General features: G+C 43.3%; 1 protein-coding gene across 1 annotated transcript; it reads left to right on the top strand.

Moving 5' to 3' along the window:
* The first annotated feature begins 10,789 nt into the window (after positions 1 to 10,789).
* Positions 10,790 to 23,317, top strand: hs3st3b1a (heparan sulfate (glucosamine) 3-O-sulfotransferase 3B1a). The gene is made up of 2 exons (XM_034593623.1): positions 10,790 to 11,286; positions 21,497 to 23,317. The coding sequence occupies exons 1-2, from the start codon at positions 10,790 to 10,792 to the stop codon at positions 22,113 to 22,115; spliced, it is 1,116 nt and encodes a 371-aa protein (XP_034449514.1). The 3' UTR covers positions 22,116 to 23,317.
* Positions 23,318 to 24,141: the final 824 nt, after the last annotated feature.

Here is a 24,141-nt window from a genome sequence, read left to right as displayed (position 1 = left end):
TGTATGTTCCACAAGGAAAGTGTGGTTTGGACGGTTTATATTCAATTATGAAATTATAAGAAACTACGATGAAGACTTTTTAAACTTTGGAGAAACATAGAGTCGAACTGTGCTTGTGTAGCAATAAAACAGAGAGCTACTTTTTAATCAGAACTGTGGCTTTAGCTCTTTAACAGGACACCTCATATGTTCTATTTATACAGTGAGGTGTGGACATAAAACTGAGAGGATGAATTCATATCAGCTGTGGAGGTGTTAACTTTCACAGCACACCTTTCATCACTTAGACCCTCGAAGACACAAGCACTCTGTAATAGACGATAATTGTTGCTGAGACCTCGCGTTGAATAAAGCACTTTATAATACATTTAATACAAATATTCATTAAATCTTTGGCATAAATCTATTGCAGTTAACTTTGGTTTAAAGGCGCGAACATGCTGCCACTTGTGCCGCTCTGAAGCTAACCACCAAACCATTGTGTTGCTCCATAAAACACAGTCGGCTTCACTTTCACTGATTGGAAAAACATTGCAACTGAGAAGCACAAGTATTTCACAACATGAGAAGGAAGCAGAACATGAGACACCAACATCAGTTTAAAGCTGTAAGTGAAATTATGAAAGACAGTAAAAAGCTGCGTTCAAGGGGCTGTAGAGTATTTATATATACTGATCAGGGAACAACTGTTCTGCCCACTTATATCTATCACGTAATACATCCATGAGCACTGTGAAGCTGAGTTAACATCGACCCTTTAATCTGCAGGTTGCATAATCACAAAACTCTCACTTACATGCCCTGAATGTCTGCTCAATATTACACAACGGGCTTTTATAATATTTTATCAGCCATTAGCCCATAAACAGTAAGTAGTTGTGACAGGTTGTAGCCCGTGGCAAACTCATTGACGCATTAAGTCTGATGATAATACAGTGTTCCTGGCATGCTACCCCCCCTGCTACCTATTTTTGAATGCCAATTCAATAACTGTTTGTTGGGGTGTGGCGAGCTCCAGCTGCGGTGTGTTATTTGTGTATCCTTGCACAGGGACGGTGCATGTAAATACATGTAATAAACGGTGGGATTTGCTCTAAAGGTAGGATGAATATGGAGCTGATCTCCCTGGGAGGAGGCCGAACAGAATTTAAAACATATCGATACAGATTTATATACAAATTAATACAGTTTTTGAGACAAATCGATACAGTTTTAAAGACAAATCAAAGCTATTGCATCATTGTGTATTGTGCAATTTCTGTGTTTAGCTCTATTTTATTATATATTAGTAGACATGTTCTTGTCTAGGTTTGTGTGTTTTAACAGCCCAAACAGGAAGAAGCATTAGAAACTTTACTAGGCTGTAATCCTGTGGTACAGTGTGGCATTGATTCATGTTATATACTTGTCCCTATAAAAATGAGCATCAAATCAGACCATTATGTTTTACTGTTCAAATCTTGTTGTACCTGTGTGATGTTTGTAGTTCGAGATGACACCACTCAAGACGGACAATTATAACTTAGACACTAACCAGCGCCCCAACATTATAAAATTAATTACTCTGAGTTAATTTTCAGTGTTTGCTTTTGGAGGGTTAATGGCAGTTCATAATATTATACAGTATGTGTCAGAGCATAGCTATTAAGTCCACATCATGATATTGGAGCAGGAGTAGACGGAACATCTGTTGTGCGGCAACGTGAAAATGAAATCCCGGCTGATGGTTCACACATGCACGTATACACATCCAACGCACCAGCAGCACATCTGATATGAGACCAACGCTTGTGGAAACGAGGCCTTGAGGTAGCCTTGGCATTTCATGGCTCTGAAAGACAGATTAAGCTCAGATGGTTCCAGGATTTATGATGCTAGGCGAGCAACCTGAGGGACAAGCCAACTCCTCCCCGGGCCAGCAGCCACGAGTGATAGAGAGATTTACAGGCAGGATATTACAGCTGATTGCTCATAGACCATGGGAAAAGGAAAAATGTGCATGGAGCACACAAATACCGCATCCTTGCAGTATGGCTTGAAAGCTGAATCGGAGCGCTGGATCCCACACTCTGGGTCAAGACACTGAACACGGAAGCGTCCATAAATCAAACGTTCAGAGAGATTTGAATCCCGGAGTTGAGACGCTGGTAATGTATATTCAGCAAAACAGCTCAAAAGTTGTCTCATGGCGTATAACAGACAGTGGGTGATGTGGGTCAGTGTTTGTCTGTCCTTAAAGTCATAGTATGTACAGTAAATCTAGAAGAGGTTCAACTTTAAATGGACCATCACAACCCTTATGAAATATACATACACTTCCCCGGGTTTCCAGCCCAGCGTTGTGTTTATCTAATGCTAATGAGCGTGGTTAGCCCCACAGGGACAGCTGGTAATCTTCAATTCACTTTGTTTGTTTTGGCTTTGCACGGTCTCCTTACGCTTTGTCAATATGAGATCAGCGTGGTATCATCAACATGAGTGATCTTTGTGGACGAAGCACGATAAAGGAGTTCAGGAGTTGCGTTCAAAAGGCTGAAACTATAACGTAAGGATAAGTGTCTCTGCCTGTTGACATCGGTGTTCAGGAATGTGAGAAGCACGAACGTCAGTGTAGGAGCTGCGATGACTGAATGACCCCACTTCCCTCAACCCGGAGCTGAACTCCATTAAGGGCGGCCTGTAGTCTGTAATTTTACCAGCAGCCTCTTATCATGTTTGTCTTGTCTCTTCCTCAGGGGGTTGACTGCTTGCCCACAGACCAGCTTTACTTCATTTCAGCTGGCTCGCCACACAAAATACAGTCAGCGGGAAAGAACTACTGCGTGACTGAACGAAAATACAACCGGAAGTCTGAAGAGTGACCTCGTACGTCTCCAATAAGTGTAGAGCAGAGACACGCAGCACATGTGTTTAAGATATCTGCTTTATTTCTGTGGGTTTGCCTTCCAATCAGAGCTGAACTAAACTGTAAACCTTTGAAGGATCATTCACACTTCACAGGATATTCGTCAAGTTTAATTAGTTTAACACATGAATCTAATAATCAAATCTTCCATTACCACAACCACGGAGGTTATTTTATCCACCCCTATCTGTTTGTTTGTTTGTGGGTTGGTTTGTTTGTTTGTCGGGAGGATTATCCCAAAACTACAGAGCAGATTTTCTACAAAACTTGGTGGAGAGATGGGACACGAGCCAAGAGAGAACCCATTAAAGTTTGGCACAGCTCCAGGATATGTTTTTATCACTTTCTTCAGCATTGGGAGACAGCGTGTCTTGACATTTTCACAGATTTCAGAGGGAACATTGCAAATCAACTACATTTAGTGGACTGATGTCTACGAGTTTGAGCAATTTGGTGCGGAGATTTCCAAAAAATCAAGTTCTAGCAGAGTTAAATTTAGTTTCAGAAGGGGACTGTTGGGTCTTGGCAGAGGTTTGGTGCACTTCTAGTTGTTTGTCTGTTGGTTAACGGGATTACACAGTAAACATGTGGATGGATTACCACGGAACTTGGTGGCAGGATGAAGTGTGGGTCAGGGAAGAACTGGTGCGGATCTGGGTCAGCGAGTGGACCAAGGATTTTTTAAAATCTTTTTAACATTGCGCGATAGGACAGTTTTCAGCATTTTCAATGATATCTAAGAGAATAATTTATGGACCTTGATGAAAAATATTGTGCATGTTTAGGAGACTGTTTGCAATTCTGTGTAGATCTGAATCCAAATTCATGATCCAGTAAATCAAAATGTAGTTTCATAAGGGGACTGTTGGGCCTTTGCGGAGGTATATACTCTCTGAGTGCCATTTTTTGTTATGAGTTATGTGTAATGGTTGTATACAATCCAACAAACAGTAAATTATTTTAGATTGAATCAAACCATGTATACAAATCTAACTAAAATGAAAGTATAATATGTTCAGTTATACAGATTTAATAACCTAAGTATGGAGCTCTGGGTCTTCAGCTCCCAGTACAGCACCCTGTCATACAGGTAGATTGGAGGACGATGTGATTGGAGGTCTGCCCTCCCCCTGAGTGACCTTGTCATATTTTGCTTGTGGTGACTGAGGAGGCCTGGGGCTCTGGGACCACACAGCCTTGTCATCTCAGCCCAGATCAAAGGAGACCGTGCTCCGGTCTGACAGGAGCCAAGGCCCTCGACGAAGGCTGTGGCGAGCGCGGAGCCAGAGAGCGGAGCTCGATCAACACCATGGGTGGCAAGGAGACAGAGTTTCTGTGTGGGTTATACCCTGCATGAGGAGGCCTTACAGGCAATGATCTCTACGCTGCTCTTCTAACTTTACTCAAGAGATGGTCAAGATATCTGAGTAGTGAAGTGAGATCTGTAAGTACCTGTAATCTGGAGAGATGAGTGAGATGAAAGAGAGGTGAGAGGAGAAGCACGTCAGGAATGCTGAAAGAAAAGCACTGGGAAGCAGGAATGGTGGAAACGTGGAGCGGGATGTGTCTTTAGAGGACCTCCACCCAGACTGAGCTTGAGTGAGACATTTTTCTTGGCCACGGCCCTGCTTTCTTGTGACCTCGGAGTATTGCTGACACGCACGATCTCTCCACTGAACAATAAATACTGGCTGCGAATAAGGATGAAATAATTAAGCTCTAAACCAGAAGTAAATGCTTTATGAAACGCTATCACAGTGTGTTCAGCCTTCTTGGTTTTGTGGACGCTCCAATAAAAATGTGATTTACATCATTTGATTAAGATATTAATGACATAAAATAATTGCAAAATGCTTTATGTGTCATCCTGTGATACTACACGGGGATACAAATAACATCTTGATCGTTTTCATGCATGTGTCCAATTAACACGCTGTAAGCTGGTGAGGAAAACTCTCATCCGTTCCTGTTGAGTTTACGAGATGCTTTTCCTTGTTTTTCCCTCTTTATTCTGTAAACAGCTTCACTGGTTGGACTCGTAACCCTGGCATCTGATCCGCTTTGCTTTCAAAGGGCCACGCTGTAAATTCCTGGGCCTTGATATTTTCCCCTCATTTCCCACAGGATCGTAATGATGCAGGGTTTTCTTTGTTGAAAGCACCTGTTCTCAGCTCGAATAATGGGCTACGTTTTCATCCAGGATATACCCCCTGAGGGACGCCCAGCCTCCGAGCCGTGGACTTGGGGGGTGTCTAGTTGCCGCCATTGCCGGTGAATTTCCCCCTGTAACCTTTCGAACGCCACTAGTGAACATGTGTTCTTTGGCTGGTGAGGTCTGTCTCTGGAAAAGGTCAAAAGGTAAATCTGTGTTAGCGGTAGAAAGGATTACCTGTGTATTTTATATAAAGACACTGACTGAATTATCATACATTTAAAGTAAACTGAATGGGTTAATGACAGTTACGTTATATGCATAAACATAGTCAAATTCATTGGCAGTGATTATTTAAACAGTTTTTTCAGGAGACAATACACCTGAAGCTGAAGTCACTCTGTGATTTACTTCTCTCTCTCATTAACCCACACTTCTTTTGATATTTCCAGAGCTACCTGACTGAATATCACATATTTATATCTGCTCTATAGTGAACCATATCATGTTACTAGATGGGGTACATAAGTTAAAAAAAATGATAATGATTAAATAAAACACTATTATTTGAAAATGTACGCTAATGGGACATAATTATTTGACTAAAAACAAAAACAAAAAAGAAAATCATTACCAGGAAGTTTGTCTTATGTTCTTTTGGAGGTGGAAGAACATCTACTTAATTAAAATAGACCTGATAATGAGGTGTTAAAGTAACCTGATACTGCAGCCTTGTGCCAACTTGTGAAACATATGGATATTGTGCAAAAAAATACAGATAAGTCATTACACTGCATAACAACACAGTATCAACACAAGTTGTTTCGATACTTTTGAAGCAACTTTTGAGACAAATTAATTGGTTGGAAGAAATAAGTGCAACAAAACGTTATGGACAGTTTAGGATGCACAGAAACTTTCCTGAACGAACACGTCATGTCAGGATCAGGTGATTTTAATAAATTCTTTCATATGTTGGGAGAATCTCTCATTCCTCCAACTGGATGCAGGTTTTTAGACTGAACTGACGATGCGCCACTTTACAATTGCAGTTTGAAAGCAGCGTCGAATGCTGCACAGTGAAAGTTAGTGTATCTTTTATTTCTGTACATGTAACAAATCCTCTTCTTTTATGAAAGAGCTCACAGCACAGAGATACCCTTTTAGCTTGTGCAAGACTTGGCAAGAACCACACACATAAGCCTGCCTGAGCTTTCTGACCTGCCAGCGGCGTGTCCAGGAGGACATCAGTGAGGGATAAGACCTTTTCTACAGGATCAAGGCAGGAAAGCTGCTCAGGCTACGGCTGTTCCTTTAACAGAAGATAATATGGACTCTAGCAAGGCTCCAGAGCATTTATAGACATTTTAAATGGCCTTACCCGGAGTTGAAGACCTTGAAGAAGGACTTAAGAAGCCAGAGGAGTGTCTTGATCTGCCTCTCAGCTCACCTAATAACCCTGTCATCAGATTGAGGGCTTTGCATGTGTAAGGCCTCGGTCGCTCCTACTGTTGTTTGGGGTTGTTTGTTCTTTCCAGGATAAAGCAGTGGATGAGATCATCCGTCAGGCCTCTTTTCCCTCTAATGGGCTCAGATCTCTGACATCTGGAGTTTGCTCCAACAGTGACATTAGTGTTACTCAGGAAATTGACAATATTTTCACAGTAGATTTTACCCTAGGTTGTAATTACGGCACGCGCGTATGCAATAATACAAACAAACATATGCACAGGGCTAATGTGTCCAACTGATTCCCACGTGATGCATGCAACTACATGAATGCTGAAAAGTGAATTTCAGAAACACGTTGACGGGACATGGTGATAAACGCAGATTGTTAGCAGCGTCATTAAATCTACATCATTCCGACACATGTGTGGAACATCGCATGTCCTTGTAGGGCAAGAAGATGCAGATCAAGGCTTTCTTCTCCTGGCAATGAATCAACAACAATCATCTGCGGGTTATCTGAGATATTTTTGGGGTCTTCTGCCTTTACCGAGAGCCCAGTGGGAGCGTGAAATGGGGAGAGAAAAGGGGGGAAGACATGTAACAAAGGGCCGGGTCCGAACCGAACCTGCGGACGTTAGATCAGGTTGCACTTGTTTATACTATGATGACATGGTGCCAGAGATGAGACACACCGATGTGTCTGAATACAGTATCAGTGTGAGTCCTGCTGCACGGTCTGGCTTTTATGTATGAGGTGAGTGCAGTGTATGTCATCTGTTTAGGCTGTAGAAGAGCGGTGTGTTAACACGGTTCACTTGGTGTAATCGTATTGAGGATGTGTAGAGAAGAGAAGTCGAGATGTGTCCGGTTTACTTTACGTGGATGCTTTTGAGATGTCAGTGTGTGTGTGTGTGTGTGTGTGTGTGTGTGTGTGTGTGTGTGTGTGTGTGTGTGTGTGTGTGTGTGTGTGTGTGTGTGTGTGTGTGTGTGTGTGTGTACTCGTCAAGACCTGTAGACTTCATGGGGAGCAAAGCCCAGTCCTGATTAGGCAAAAAAAATTGGTTTTGGTCCGGCTCTCTACAATGAATTCAAGTCAATACAAAGTTCTTATAACCATAGCTGCACAAAAGCGTTTGTGTGTGTGTGTGTGTGTGTGTGTGTGTGTGTGTGTGTGTGTGTGTGTGTGTGTGTGTGTGTGTGTGTGTGCTTGCGTGTGTGTGTGTGTGCAAATTAAGTTTGATTGTCTCCATGCGTCATGAAGTATAACAGATGGAGCAAATCAGCACACACTCTTAAACATTTACGGACAAAACTGACTTTTTGCATGTTTGTGTGTGTGTGTGTGTGTGTGTGTGTGTGTGTGTGTGTGTGTGTGTGTGTGTGTGTGTGTGTGTGTGTGTGTGTGTGTGTGTGTGTGTGTGTGTGTGTGTGTGTGTGTGTGTGTGTGTGTGTGTGTGTGTTTTCTTTTGGAGTGTGTGCATCCTCAGGATAAAAACAAATTAAAAGACTGGATACACATTTTGCCCACTTGTTATTTCCTCCAAAATTAACATTCAAAGTCCTTGTGTCAGCGACAACATTTCCAGACATAAAACTGTTTCATCTGTTCAGGGGAAATGACTTGTTCATACCACTGTCCAGTCATGGCCGTGCTCCAGAACAGTCCCAGTGTGTTTACACTTGACCTCAACTGACTGGATTTGTCAGCAAATAAAAAAAAAGAAAACTCTGGTTCTGACTAATACTTAAAAAGACAAATATAGACAAACAAATTGGACCTTTTTCTAAGCAGATGTGAAGTTATGTCCTTATATTTATAGACTAGACACTCAGTAGAGCATATGTAAATCCACCAAGGCCCAACGGTCTCCTTATAAAACCACATTTAAGATCAGTGTCTCCTATCTGTGCCTTATTGTTTTTATGGAGAACCATGAATTATTCTCTGAGAAATCACTTAACAGGTTTAAGAACCTGAAGAAAAGAATTCCAGGATTTTCCACTTGATCCAGATCCATGTAGTTTTTGCTTAATCCTGCTAAAAGACAAACAAAAACGAAAACAGAACCTCCTTGGTGAGGTAATAACTCTCTCTCCATATATTCTTCCATTTGCCTGCAGTGTAAGTATATCAAAGTTAACACCCACACAGTTAGTCCACAGTGAGACAAACATGCTCTGCACACAGACCGGAAAGAGCAAACAACCTTTGTAGCTCTTCATGCACACGTTTTTTCCACACAGGTTATCATGTGCTCATACACTGTGAAAATACAACTATTAGGATTAGAAAACACACACACACACACACATGCACACACACATATATCATATACAGCAGTGTCTGAGAGATGAGATAAGGGGCTTAGATGAAGGGGGCAGGGTTGTCTCTGCTGAAACTCTGACTGACATGACAGCTCTGGGGTAATCCCGCTAATCCTCTGCTAGCTCAGGGGTGCAGTGGGACTGCGGGCCTTTGACCCTGCACCGAGAGGAGGTGCTAACACACACATTGGACACGAACCAAACTTCAAGTGGCATCTCAGGATTCGCAGTCACACATTTCCGCCGTGACCGCAGTGTGCCGTGGCTGCACCACCACGGCCCCTTCGGAGGAAATTATTAACTTTTATTGGTCCACTGAATGTGCTGATAACATTTGTTTATGTAAAACTGCGTGTTCACATTGTTTGGAATGATTACAGGGGCTATTAGGTCGGATTATGAGGCCAATTAACTCTGAGTCACTCGACCGTTTGCGCGAAGTTGTTAGAGAAACAGCTGACCCGTGACACATATTTTCACGTGTGTCACTTGTTTGTCTGCTCAGGGGGGGGGTTATAAAGTTTCAATATACCTGTTGTTTTAATTTTGTTGTTTGCTTTTTGCAGAACAGGTTAAAACATTAGAGGTTATTTCAAAACGGCACGGAGAAATAGTGCATCATCGGGTATCATCCAGATACTTTGATTCTTGCCCTTGATATTTTCATAAAACCAAGAATCAGGAATTGTTAAAAGTTGTCAAGGTTTGGTTCTTATTTCAAAAGCTTTCAATGGAAACATGTGATCCAAATCCCCCCCCCCCCCCAAACAACGAAACATACAGCTTGTTCAACACAGAGAAACTAACTGGGGCTTTTAACGAGTTGCATGTTGATGTGAAACAGCCTGTGGAGCACGGATAGTTCACTATAAACTGAACTTGAACATAACATAAATCTGACCCCTGACAAGGACTCAGATTGTAATGCCATCTGCTGTTCAACATCAGGGGCTGTGATCTGTTCAGTCTGGAGGAAATGCTCGCGTCCACCGGCAGTCAGCAGTCGACAAGGGAAGGCATAAAAATACAACTTTCAAATAAAACTTAAAGCAACTAAAATAGTGTTTTTTTATGGAATCACAACAGAGAAAAAAAAGGTTTTCCCTGATTGTATTGATGGAGCACATATTTCAAGATTAACGTAATATTGGTGATTTGTAGCATCTAGATTCAACTATACTAAGTTTATTGAGAAATGTTAAATATGATAACACAGAAATCATGCTCCTATATGACATGGATAAGAAAACACTGTATTTTATACCTCATATTGTCCTAAAATATGTAAAGACTGTAAACAAATTGAAGGAATAACCAACAGGAAATAGATTTATTGTGGATATATTCTTATTTATATATCTCTCCTGTGGTGATGTAGGTCTATGTAGCACCACTCTTCAATACGTTATCCCGCATTCAGTGTTTTAATGGTGGTGGTGAAAAGTGCTGTCAAATCCAAGATCGCTCACGTGGGTACAATTTGTCACGCGTCTTTTCAACCTTCTCGACACTATTTTAAGTTGAAAGGATCTACCGGAAGTCAGTTTTCCCACACCCTGTCTGTCTTGACGCTGTTGCCTGCTGTAGATAACTTGGTGCCGCTGTGAGAGGGAGCGCACACACTGGGAGCAAGTGATGGGAGACCACTCAGTCCCTGACGCGCACGTCGCTCGCCCTGCGATATTTCCATCCACTGTTTTGTGATATTTTCTCCTCTTCTATATTCTTCAGATTTAGTTGTTTTTTTTTGTTCAGAATTAAAACTACTCAACTCATCCTTCAAGCAGAACTGGAAGTGAGGCAGGAGGTGAATTGGGCGTCATTTGGGCATTTGCTAAATTGCCTTTTGGGGGAAATTACGCACCGAGAGTCCAGTATCTGAGCCATGGCACAGGAGTGAGGCGCCGGTGCCAACATGCCTGTTAACTGGGATCTAACTTTTCCACGGCGGTCCTATGGAATATAGTCCGATTCTACACAGCCTACATGTTGTGCCATCACCCCACGTGAAGAACAAACTCTTCGTATTCTGCATCATGCTGTCGCTCTGGGTCTACATGATTTATTGCTGTGTCGGCTACTGCTCCACGATGCCGAACCTGGCGTACGGCTCGGTGAGCAGCGGGCGCGAAAGCGACGCAGAAGTTGACAACCAGGAGTCTTCCTTAGGGGCGTCCAGGGACTTGCTGAATAACGAGAACGATTTGGACAGCAGAGGAGAGGAGTGGGATGAGATGAGAGGCGAGGCGAAGGCGTTGGATGATAATGCCATGTCGGGTTTCCTCAATGAGTCGGAAAGTAAAAAGTTGCCCCAGGCGATCATCATCGGGGTGAAGAAAGGAGGGACCCGGGCGCTGCTGGAGTTCCTGCGCCTGCATCCTGACATCCGCGCGGTGGGAGCCGAGCCGCACTTCTTCGACCGCAACTACGACAAAGGGCTGGAGTGGTACAGGTACATCACACTGAGCCACGTTTAAAAACTTGTACGAGAGACAGAGAGAAGGGGAGGGTTACCAGCCATACTTAATGCCTGTGCAATTTCTCGTTGAACCGTGCCTCGCACAATTACGCACAGATTTGAAGGCTGTTTGGAGACATGACTTCTGGCTGTGCTTGACTGTCCAGAATAAAACACACATATACTCTTTATTTGTATTTACTTCCTCTCAGTTCAAGCTACTTTTATGCTTTGGATCGTATGTTTAAACCAAAACCCACATGCTATAGGCTGGAATAAATCTAATAGGCAAGATAAAAAGTAATCTATTTGTCTGTATAACAACTGGCTGTGATCATCAAGGCAACATTTTATAACCTACATTTCAGATGGTGACTTTGTTGTCCTGAAGAACTATAAGTCACCTTTAGTGTAATTGATTTATAACATCGATCTGCAGCAGTAGAAAGAAAAGCTGTGATACGCAGCTAAATGAACAGACTTTCCATCAAGTTGCCTATAGAAATGTTATATAGATTAAATAACATGATAAGGTTCGTTGCAATTTTTGAAAAATATTTTTACAAAGATAAGTAACTAACATCACCATGGAGGTAGATTGTTTTAAGTTTTAAGAAAATAAATCATATATATTATATCATAAAATAGTAAAAAGATTGACGTGTGATGTGACTTTATGTTAATCATAGTGTGATAATAAACTTTTATTCCACCATGTTAGTGTCTTTATTAACCTGAGACTAAAGAGGTTTACAGTTTGTTGTTGGTTTCATTGATTATTAATTTTTCACAAGTTAAAGTCTGAGGTTACTTAAACAATAAAACAAGAGTGAAGCATAGCCTATGAAATATAAACATAATTCTGAAAAACACACTGTATGTTGGTGTATATCAATATTTATAGAAATGAAACTGCTGTTATCTGTGACCTCAAGTGATAACTTTATGTAAATACGTTACAAACTGCCGATGAGGCCCAGGCCACTCGCACATCTCAAAGTTTGTCCAACCGCAGCAATCAAACCTCTAATGTCACTGACACCACAGGTCAGAGTCCTCAAACAGAACATCATGTACACCACATTTCTGCTGAGGTTAAAACTTTCAGTTCGACATTTTGGGCAACTCATCTCAGGCACGATTGATTTCCTGCTTGTTTGTCCAACCTTCTCTGCGTGTTCCGGGAATTTTTATACATGTGTCCTTTGGCCTTGGCCCCTCTGTAGCTCCCTGACAAGGATGGGGACACCAGGTAGAAAAGAAAGATACATAGAGCTGAACTTCTGAGACGTTCATTCTGGACGCAGTCCAAACAAACAGCACTTAGTTTGTGGTGAACAGTCAGCAAGTTACATCATGCTGTTGTTTTTTTTATTATTTTAACAGCCAGGAGTGTGATTATAAAGATTACGAGTTCCAGGGAATTGATTTAGACGGTAATTAGTTTTTTTATTTTCAATCCTGAAGTCATCACTGCTGTGAAAAGGAGCAATCAGTGATGTGTGGCTGCTCACACCTTCATCACTGCATAACGTAATATTTTTATTGTACTCTCTGTCATGGCAACTGTCGTCCTTGAACCACAACCCATCTCTCAATATACACGCTCTTTACTATTGACTCAGCTGCACAGTTACACAACTGGCTCGTCTTGTTGGCCATAAACACAAACACACTTTATTCTGAGAAACGATTGATCTTTCGTGTACCCAAAATGTTCCTGCAAGTGGTTTGGCATTGAATCCTTTGAAACTTTGTGAGCAACCGCATTGTTAAGAAGAGATACCGCTGTTTCAAGTGTCCATTTGACTGAGCCGAGGGATTAACAGGAAATGTCAAAGGATCCGCGCACTGTTTCAAAGCTGGTTCCGCGAAGCTACAATAGGGGAAGCGAAGCATTGTTCAAAGGCGTCCTCGCTTAAGCTCCTTTAAGAATTTCCGGACAGGTTCGGGACATTTTTAGATGATCAGTCTTTGAAGAGCGGCCTTTTGTCCATCTCCACAGACTGAGCCACGAAAACACATTGAGACTGCTTGAAGATGTTTTATATCTGTTTGGCAAAATGTTTGTAGTGTTTTTACATTTCACACGTTACACATGAGTAGGCGATGCATGTGAAGAATGAGGAATGAAAGAAGATCTTTAAAGAAGCCAGTGATTGAATTGTATTAAAATAGTCGAAGAAGCGGTGGAATCTAATTGAGACGTTCACTGTGGCAGCTACACACACACACACACACACACACACACACACACACACACACACACACACACACACACACACACACACACACACACACACACACACACACACACACACACGCAGCCAGGGGAGGGTGGGGAAAGTGTTTCATCCTGAGACGTGTATAATGAAGGTTCTTCTCCGAGAGAGGTGATCTGGTTAATTAAAACAACTTGGCTTGACTTGTCACAGGAAGCGCACTGAGCCACTGATTGACCCCATACAGCAGAGCACTGTGACATCGAGTCAACCCTTAATGAACATTAAGGCATAGTGGAGCCCGGAGAAATCCAGTGTAGCTTATCGCACGTGCGACTATACTTCCACGCAATCCGTTGCCAACTTTTCGGCTCCATGCTGTAAATGAGCGCTTTCTGCCCGGCGCACCTTTTCTGAGGCTCGTTAAAAGATTCCATCGTGAAATCCCCTTGATCCAAGTAGGGTGAAGACTTCCATTGATTTGTTTGCCCATATGTTTCACTTCATCGCCCCCGACTAATGGTGAGCAGTAGCTCGGAGAGGAGCTGTCCTCTGGGTGGGCTTATCACTTCCTGTGGTGGCATTGAGTTGTGCCCACACCATTTATCTGCTGTGATTGGTGTGTCCATCCTGCTGGGGGTCTGCTGTGTCCGTCCTGATGGAGCCCCACATAGAGGGGAGGCCCCTGCACAGCGGGACGCCCACCACAATACAGCCTGTTTTCACTCACACAGGCAGAAAAAAAAGAGAGAGACAGAGAAGCAGGCAGACAATTGTGCACACTTTCTTGCACAGAGCACAGGAGGCAACTCCCAAAAGCCGTGGGAACAGCTTCCTCCCTGGCCCCCCCTCTCTTTGACAACAGCATATTTCTAACTTCCTCTTATATGTGACACTTTAACTGCTCATCTATTTAATGCAAGCTCAAGTCAAGGTCTTCCGAGTTCTATATGGTAGATGTGACTTAATTGTTGAAATCCTCTCGAGGTTCCGTATAGAACAATTAACGGCCTTCTTACTAACTTACTGAGGGTGTCAGGGAAGATGGCCTAATCCTCCTCAGAGCCCCGGGGCTGCTCAGACGCAGGCCAGCGGTAGATAGAGGGCAGTAAATTTAAAGCAAGTCTTTAGAAAGCGCAACAGTATTATGGAGCTCAGTGAAAGGGGATGCTGGAGAACCCCTGAGGTCTGCATTAACCCTGACAATAAAGGAGCAGACAATTAGTGTGAAACATGTTTTCTCTGCCTTCACTTTGTATGCAAATGTGCTCAGAAGGGTGAAAGTGCCCTTTGACGAAGCCCAGCAGGAGTTCGTCGGAAAGAGCATTCACTGGAACCGGCCCAAGAAAAGACTCCAACTCTTCACTTAAGCTTCTTTAGCCTGAATGTTGACTTTCAGAAATGTCTGTGTGCAAAGTTGCATTTCCCAAGACAAGGTTCGTTCGAGTCCACCGGTGGCTTTTTGCTTGCTCGACACTTTTTACCTCTTTGCAAGGACGTGGGGGGGGGGGGGGGGGGGGATGAGAGAGAGAGATCTCAATATAGGTATCACCCACTTTAAACTAATGTGTCAGCACATTCACAGGAAAATGTGGAGAAACATGCAGGCATTGAGAATGAGATGCGGCAAAGAAAGCCATCACTTAAGCTTGTTGTCGTTTCTGAAGAAAATTCCCCCAAACTTTTCTCCCCTTAAAACTTCCTGCCCTGCAAAAAAAAGAAAACCAGGATTCATGTGATTGTCTCCTCTGATCGCTAGCGTTCCACGAATGAGTCCACTAGATTGTCAATGCTGGTAATGTGCACCTCCCCTCCCCTGCTCCTGAGATTGAAGATTTAATTTGCGGCAACAACCCCCTGGGCTTTCGCTTGAGGCAATCTGTCAAACCGCAGCACTTATTACAGCACTTTGGAAACACTGAAACAAAGCAAGTTCACTCCATTATATCCCCCTGAGTTGTTGACTTCCTCATCTCTCTCTTGTCGCATCTTCAGAGAGAATGTTGTTTCCTGCCTCCGTCTTGGTCTCCACTGCAGAGACTCCCCGACAGCTAGTCACACCAACTTCATCTGCCTCAGCCATCAATTTCTTTTTTTCTGCTTCTTTGAAGTCTTGTTTGCTTGCGCCGATCCTCTCAGGCCCCTCGTCAAACCTGGCATCAACCTGCGTCTTGGGTGATCCGATCACAAGTGGACAGCTCTAAGTACGTCAGTTCACACCTAGTATTAGAATAAGCTTCACGTGTGTCTCGAGTGACCGTTTGCGATGGGATGTCGCTTCGCCGCTCGATGCGCAAATAAACATTAGCATCATTTTCCTGTTGCAAAGACCAAATGCGTTGTTGTTTTTAACTGGAGGAAGACAGCAATTCACTTGCAGTTCCTGGTTTGCAGGAAATTCACAGAAGAAGAAATCAAAACAATGCGGTCCGGGTCAATTCTTCTGTGTTTCCCAGACAAACCAAATCAACCAAGATGTTTGACACACTACTAATACTTGTGTCTCTTCAAATCTTTCAGACATGGTGGACACAGTTGTCCTACTTAATTTGGACGTAATGTGTGTAAGAGTACGTACAACTGTTGAGGTGTTCCTTTATAATGGCCCGGGGTACGCTGGTTTTGGCTGCTTTCATATCTGTACCTAGTCCTCCCCACTTGTGATCAGATTATTCAAGACACATGGTTATGCCCGGTTTGAACACAGCCTCAGAACATAATGCATCTGTAGAGAATCGGCCAATTGTACCAACCATTGCACAATTTGGAAATAGACATCACATGCAGAGAATTTTGTTATCCCATCACAACATCATAATAGTCCAGTGCACATATTAGCTTAGCGTTGTCTCTCATATCCCTCTTATCCTGTTTTTTCTGCTAATTAAGTAGCATTAACACAGCAGCATAGTAATAAGATCTATGTATCCATTCATACTGGTATTGATCTATCTAGTTCTTTGAGAAATCTCTGTCTGCCTGTCTGGGGCTCGGATATCTCAAGCACAGTTTATCTTATCTGCTTCTTTTTTGGGTTGTGTATCGTTACGGGCTCTTGGAAGTGCAGCATCAAATTTGGTGTAACTCTGACACAGGATACGTTCAACGTTGATACACTTTGAATCAGTCAGTCATGACAACAACGCGTTTACAACAACCGCACATTCACGACAATGGTAATGACAGCTGATTCAGGTTTCTGCGTACTGAGTGGAACTTTGAATAAACGTGTGAACAGCTTTTTAGCGGTGGTGCAGCTTCATGTTTCTGTGGACTGAGTCCAGCAGTCCAGTCTTTTCTAGTCACTTTTACAGTTTCAGAAAGAAAGCTGTAGCCAGCATCACCACAGGCCAAGCAAACAGCCAGTTCCAAACAGGCACTAATTCAACTCTTATGACTTTTTTTGGGACTTTTTATATTCTCTTTGACCAGGAGTGTGATCAACAATCAGTGTGACTGGTTTACATTTTTCCGCCCTGATTGAAAAGTCCTCTCAGCTGCTGTAAACAAGCGACTGTCAGTGTTGTGACGTGTTAATACAAGGCCGACAGTTGTGTGAGGGAAGTCAGGATGGTTCAAACACTGTTCCTCCCCCTCCTTCTCCTCTCAGAATGGGCCCGCCACCATTAGACAGCCAGGTGGCCTTCAGTTTTGCACACTGACAGTAATAACGGAGGATGTGAAAAGGCTGCGCTCATCGTGGAGGAATGCGTTTGAGACACTGAGTGTTGTTCAGCGTCATACGAGAAGGTCCTGACTGTAAAGCACCATGACGTTGATGTTCACATGGACGATAAGCTGGGCCGCAATGGACCCAGAACACCTTCCCACGAAGCTGCTCTCCTCTTTGACGTCTGTCTGGATTCTGTCTCGCGGTAAATTGGACTGATTATTCTAAGTGGCTGCATACCACCACCTCTCATCCTGTCTTTGCGAAGGGGAACGATTCCCACAGTAGCTCCAGCCCTCTCAGAGCTGCAGCGGGAGATTATTACTCATATCATTAGATAATCCTGAGCAGGTTTTTTTTTCTTCTGGAGCAGTCCCTTGTCACAGGGGTCTGAGGAGCTCAAATATAGATGCCAAATTAGAGTCAGTCAAGCAGACTGACTTCAGGGAGCAAAAGAAATCTTGTCTTGAGTTTTCTTGCACTGTGCTTGTTCCGCACTTTGGTTTCCAACTCTAACTGAGGGCATCATCCAGCAGCCGCACGACGCACTGTTGTAAATTCCTACCTTGAACCTGCCTCCTGATAGCAGCGAATGTAAACAATGATTTTAAATGCCGTCTCCCCAGCAGCCAGTTTCACGCACACACACCTGACTACCCAGCTGATAAATGACACAACACACGCCTCTCCTGGAGTAATATCTGTCGGCAGGTTGTGGTAGGCGTGATCTATCTTGTGCTAATGCCCGCACACAAAGTTCCCGAAACCGGCAGCTGACTCTGAAAGTTACACTTCGGCTTCAAGGTCGGAGGAGTCAACCGACTCGGTCTCCATCTTCCAGCAGCACTCCTGATTCCATCTAATCCTCTCTTTGCTCCCTCTTCTCCTTCGTCTCTTGTTTTATCTCTGTCTTTTAACCGCCTCACTTCCCCCCCCCACCCCACCCCACCCCCTCTAGCTGTTATCTTCCCCGACCATGCTGTTCTCCTGCGAGTTTAGCAGGAGAGGTTAGAGGGCAGAGGATGTTTATGTGCAAGTGCGAGCATCAATGTAAATTTACTTTTAATGTACCGATTGTAGGTTTAAACCCTTTTGAGCTAAAGAGGAGGTCTCAGTCCGGATCAAACCGAGTCATGGTTCTATTTGTTTGAAGTGTGAAAACACATTTTTGGACAGCCTGGAGAATAGAAGATAAAAAAAGAAGCAGCTCACAAGATTGCCTGTAGTCTTTTTATTTATTTTATTTTATTTATTTTCCTCGTAGTAATAACACAATGATATTAAAGTGGCAAAAAGAAATTTACAACGTGAACAGGTTCATTAATTTTCTCCATTCAAACGAAAACGACTGCTTTCTATCCACTTTATTCAAAACATTTAGCAGATACCTTACAATTGACACGCTGAAGTCCAATGCGTAGATAAATTACAATGTGAAAACCCAAACTAACTGGATCAAATAGAAACACGCAAAAAATTCATGAGAGGGCAAAAGTCAGCAGGTTGTGACTCAGCTCCACAGAGCGCACTATCTCTGTTGTCTCGAAGCTGAATGATGACGCCCCTGCCCGGCTGATTGATAGATGAGGATGCACTGAAACCTATTGGTTCCAGGCGACATTGTTTATTAAGCAGAACAAATTGTGAAAGCTTGCTACATCTGCCCCCCCGAAGGCAACTCTCTCACTCCCCGCTCATTCAGAGATGTTCTGCCGCGCTCTATCTCTGCTAAGATGAATAATGCATGCACTTCTCACACAGATTGTTTTGCTCGGGGACTAAGTGGAAAGTTTGATTGGTAGTAAGTTTTTTTTGTCCCTCGGGGCCCCAGGAAAGGCCTCCAGCGTTCCGCTTGTGTGTGTATCCAAGAGATTCTCATGATGATTGCAGGGGGGGGGAACTGATAGAGCTGTTTGTGTCTCTCGTACCTATTACCTTGATTAGGTTTGGGGGTTTTCCATTACATACAATGATGGCTGCGGCTCTTAGGGGGAGAAAAGTGGAATAACTGCGTAAGACCTAGAGCCTCCACGGAAAGGAAAGAAAGAGCAGGTGACATTAGGGGATGAAACTACATAAGCAAACAGACGCCCTCTGTGTTTGCATGGCACTAATGAGGTATGGGTGATGCCTCCTTTGCCCACAATCACTTAAGCTTTTTCCTTATGTTCTGCACAGTGAAGTCTCGCGGACCCTTTTTCTGCTCCTCTCTACCACTTACAATCGTGAGATGAAAGCTGTGTTTGGAGAGGGATATCGCGGCTCCTTGTGCGTGCACCGACAGATGGATGGAAATTATGGCAATCACTTTAATGTCACGGCTCCTCTGCTGTTCCGCTCTTTGACTTAGAACAAGCGCTCGCTATCAAAACATGAGATTATTAGCCAAGTGCTGGAATAATTGGAGATTTACATTTGAATGTGAGGTATGTTGGGGGGGGCTGACGCTTGTAAACACGTGACATTGCATCATGGCTCGGGAATAGTAGAATGAGCTTTATCTACCTTTGCATTCGAGATACTAAGCTCCTCTCCTAATCTCCTGCATATAGGAAACTATGGATGGGTGGAAGTCTTGTAACATACATATAACAACCAGTTACAACTACTGTATTATTCATAACAGGGAAGTGTACGAAGCTGGGGAAGAGTTTATAATTTGATGCAACTCTGTAGGGTACATAAATGGGGACTGGATACTTGGTTCTTCCTATGTTTATTCAAGAGGGGGGTCTTTTTATTTTAGAGTAGGACTCATTTTTTTTCTGTTCAGATTTTGTAATGCTTTCACTCAAAACCCTGCACACGCTCTCAAGTGCTTAAACTTGTGCTTAAACCGGGCGCTTGCACTGATATGTTGTTGCTTGGACAAATTTCCTGTGCTCCAGCTTCAGCTCTTCTCCTCACGCTGCTTCTGTGAGTGCGTGACGGAAAAACAACAACACCGCCATGCAGCAGGAGTGCAGCAGATCCCCGAGCGGCAAGAGTGAGGGTTCATTTATCAACACTACAGCTGGCATTCTATCGGTTGTGGGTATTTAAATAGACTTGTTGCACAAATAAATTGAAGCTCAGAAGAAAACACCCAAGTCGGAGAAGTCGGAGCACAGCAAATATAAGCACAAGTAGGGAGCTTTTTGAATGCGAGCGCAGGGTTTTTGGTGAAAGCAGAATCTGATTGTGAAATCAAAACGTCCTTACGTAACCTGTGTTTTCCTTTTGAATGCATTCGGATGCAGCAAACCCTCAAACTACTCCCATGAGTTAAATTAACGTTTTTGTCTGTGTCAACACAAAATTGAATTTTAATTTCTAGCATCACTGGTCGCATTCGGCTACACTGGAGTATGTGCTGTGTCCAGAAGCAACTGGTTTCCGTCTGTGTTGCTACATGGATTAACCACTTACCACTGACTCTCATCGTTGTGACCACACGCTGTATCTATCTCCTTCTCTCCCACTTACTCACTCCAGAGACACCAGCCACCCAGTCAGCCAACAAGGCAGCCGAGCAGCCTCTAATGCCGTAGCGTGTTTGGCTTAGTCCTAATCCCCCTTGGCTCACTTTAGCCATTATCCAGTCGGGGCTGCAGTTAACAGGCTGTATTATGATCAACCAGAGCCATCCAGGGTCAACAAGAATATGCAGTTACGGGAATACACGGCTCCTGAGCTTTGCGTTTTTCTCCTCAGGAATGCAACGCCTCTCCAAATCTTCCCATTTTACACAACATTACTGACAATTACGAGGCGAACAGTGCAGCCGTAGTCATATGTCTTGGCATGACATTAAGAGGCATAGTGCTGCCTATTCAGAGTTAAACCATCTTTTGTGTGCTGTAATGGAGGTGTGGGATATTTCAATGTGGGGAGTGCAGGGTTTGGAAGAGGATTGAGGCATTAGGGTAGATTAAATGCAGCACCCGGAGATGAATGTCTTCCTTCAGGGTCTGTATTTAGAACATGTCATGAACTGTGTATTGTCCTCACACGCAATCGCACATGATTGATAGCGCTTGTGCTCTACCTACCAGTCTCAGTCACTTTAACTGCACACACTGACGCGGGTAATGATGTCGAGAATTGTCTTCTCGACGATGATTGAGTATCGCCCGCCTGACAGTATTTCTAAATCTGGAGAGAAAAATGTGTAAATGCTGACCTCATCGTCCTTTATGGAAGCTTTCAAAAGTTGCTTGATTTAAAAGGTGATGTCACTACAAAGAACTGAACATGATGGGACAGAGTTGTTTTCATGCCATGCAGTGACTGTAGAGCAAATATAAATCCGTGTGTTTTTGTGTCTTTGCAGGGATTTGATGCCCAAATCCTCTGATGGCCAGTTGACCATGGAGAAGACCCCCAGCTACTATGTCACCAAGGAGGTCCCCGCTCGGATTTACACTATGTCTAAAGACACAAAGCTGATCGTAGTCGTGCGGGACCCTGTCACGCGAGCGATATCAGACTACACCCAGACCCGCTCCAAGAAGCCGGACATCCCCTCTTTCGAGACCCTGACTTTTAAGAACATGTCAATGGGTCTGATTGACACCACGTGGAGTGCCGTTCAAATCGGCATGTATGCCAAGCACCTCGAGCGCTGGATCCAGTTCTTCCCGATGGAGCAGCTGCTGTTCGTGAGCGGAGAGCGTCTGATCAGCGACCCTGCGGGCGAGATGGCTCGCGTCCAGGACTTCCTCGGGCTCAGGATGGTGGTGACGGAGAAGCATTTCCACTTTAACCCTGCAAAGGGCTTCCCCTGCCTTAAGAGACCTGAGGGGAACAGCAAACCACACTGCCTGGGCAAAACCAAAGGCAGGACCCATCCCAATATTGACCCAGAGGTGGTTCAGAGGCTACGGGACTTTTATAAACCCTTTAATAGGAAATTTTACCAGATGACCGGTCATGACTTTGGCTGGGACTGAGATGAAAACTAGGACGGCAGTCTCATGCTGGTCCCTTGTCTGTTTTTGTTTTGTCTGGAGATAGTGTTATACAGCGTATGTACAGTATTTGGTGGATATGTAAAAAGTTCAGAAGTCTATTTTATGATAATTTATTGTTACGATAATATTAACTCACTAAGCTGCCTAAGCAGGTTTATCCAAGATCGTACTTTTCATCCTGTTTTAAATCTCATTACAAATATTATGTTTCTATAAAAGCACAATGTCTTTTACGGGTATTACGAGCAGGGTCAGTATCCTTTCTTTTTTTTAAACCATACTTTTGGCTTGATGTTATTTTCCCAAATGCTGCTTTTGCTTCACCTTAACATGAAAGAGATCCATCTCCACAAACAACTGGTAATATCCCCTTAACATGTGCCTGACCCTCAGAGGTCCATGGGCCCACTTAGTCAGGTCGATACAGGCCTCAGCTGATCCAGTGCCACTTGCCAGGTGGATCAATACAGTAATAGCTCCTAATCATGTCAGTTAGACCTGAGTGATGGCACCGTCTTGATCTCCCGAGCGCTGCAATAAAACACGGATCCATTAATGGCAGTACGTTTATGTTTGACCCTTGAGCCAACTTCAAGTTAATATAATGATATACAGTAAATTTCCAGTGCAATGTTTCGACTTAACCACTATTTATACCTGTTCTACAGAGGAATGTTGATCGGGATCCAATAGAGATTCCTGTCATGGTACTTTTGACCCGGTTTCATCCTTTGTTTCCAAAAACCTGCTGCACAGGCTTCATTTATTGGCCTTTCCAAACCTAAAATGAATCAAATGACTGTAGTGGCTGCTGATCCTAGACATGTTAATGGGGCCCTTATCCACGATAGCATATAGAAAATATGCTTTTTCTGTATTCTACGTTCAGTGATAGCTGAAGAGAATTAAAACCAACCTACCTGCTGTCAATATTTAGTTTCATGTATACGGTTGAGTTTTATTCAACCTATTTGAATTTTTTTTTTACAATTCTAACAGACATCATGTCATAACGACATACCCTGTTGTTGTAGAGGCACTATTTTTTTCTGTACTCATTGCTTTACAAACATGAGACTGAAGCAGGTTTGACTGAGACGTTGATTAAAAGGTGCAGTCATGTCTTTTTTTTTTCTTTTTTTTTTTTTATGAAGCAGGAAATAAATGTTTTACCAAAATCATATCTGTTGTCTTTGCCTTTATTGTAGTGTAAATCAGAATGTCACCCAATAGAGCGCACACCTCCGCCGAGGCCTCTGCACCAAATCTCCAAACCAACAAACAAACAGCGGTGAAAACTTTACCAACCTTGACCGGCGTGAAAATTGGTAAATTTATTAGCGGCTGAACATGTGTAACCCTTTAATGCATTACCCAGCTCACCTGTATAGACCTCTGGATCCCTCTGGGCGAAGGTGCAGTGCTGCGTCTAATTGACCATCTTGCACATCATTGCACTAACGCACTAATTAGCACAGGCGGTTCACGGCGTTTAGCTGCCTCAGCCTCCTGCTGCCACCGGTGAGGGGGTTTCGTTGCCATGACCCTCACAAACACAAAACAGAGTGTCAGGTTTCTCATATGGTGGTGAGGCGGCATATCATGAAAAACACCAGCATTCCTTTATGTCCCCGGGTGACACCTAACACTTTGAAGGGAGGTCAGGTTTCACAATCTTTTTTTTTGAACACGCTCATGTGGATGTAAACATGAGGTGCTTTGTCTTGTTTTCATCCAGGACTTGAAGCAGTGACAGTATGTTTACATCCCTGATGATGTTAGATTCAGTTGAAGAAATTACAGTGTTTTCATATTTGTTTTTATTCCAGAGACATTTAGTATTTTCCATATCTTCTCACGTGTTCTGTCATATATTATGGAGGCACCACAAGTTGTCTGTGCACTTGCCTGGAGCCACTTGTTGCATCCATCATGCAGCACAGCTAACCACGGAGCAAAGGTCATGGTTCAAGCGAGATATGAATCAACCCTCCTCTATTAATGA

Source organism: Hippoglossus hippoglossus, chromosome 8 (assembly GCF_009819705.1).
Source record: "Hippoglossus hippoglossus isolate fHipHip1 chromosome 8, fHipHip1.pri, whole genome shotgun sequence".
Lineage (NCBI taxonomy): Eukaryota > Metazoa > Chordata > Actinopteri > Pleuronectiformes > Pleuronectidae > Hippoglossus > Hippoglossus hippoglossus.
This window is presented reverse-complemented; position numbering and strand designations above follow the sequence as displayed.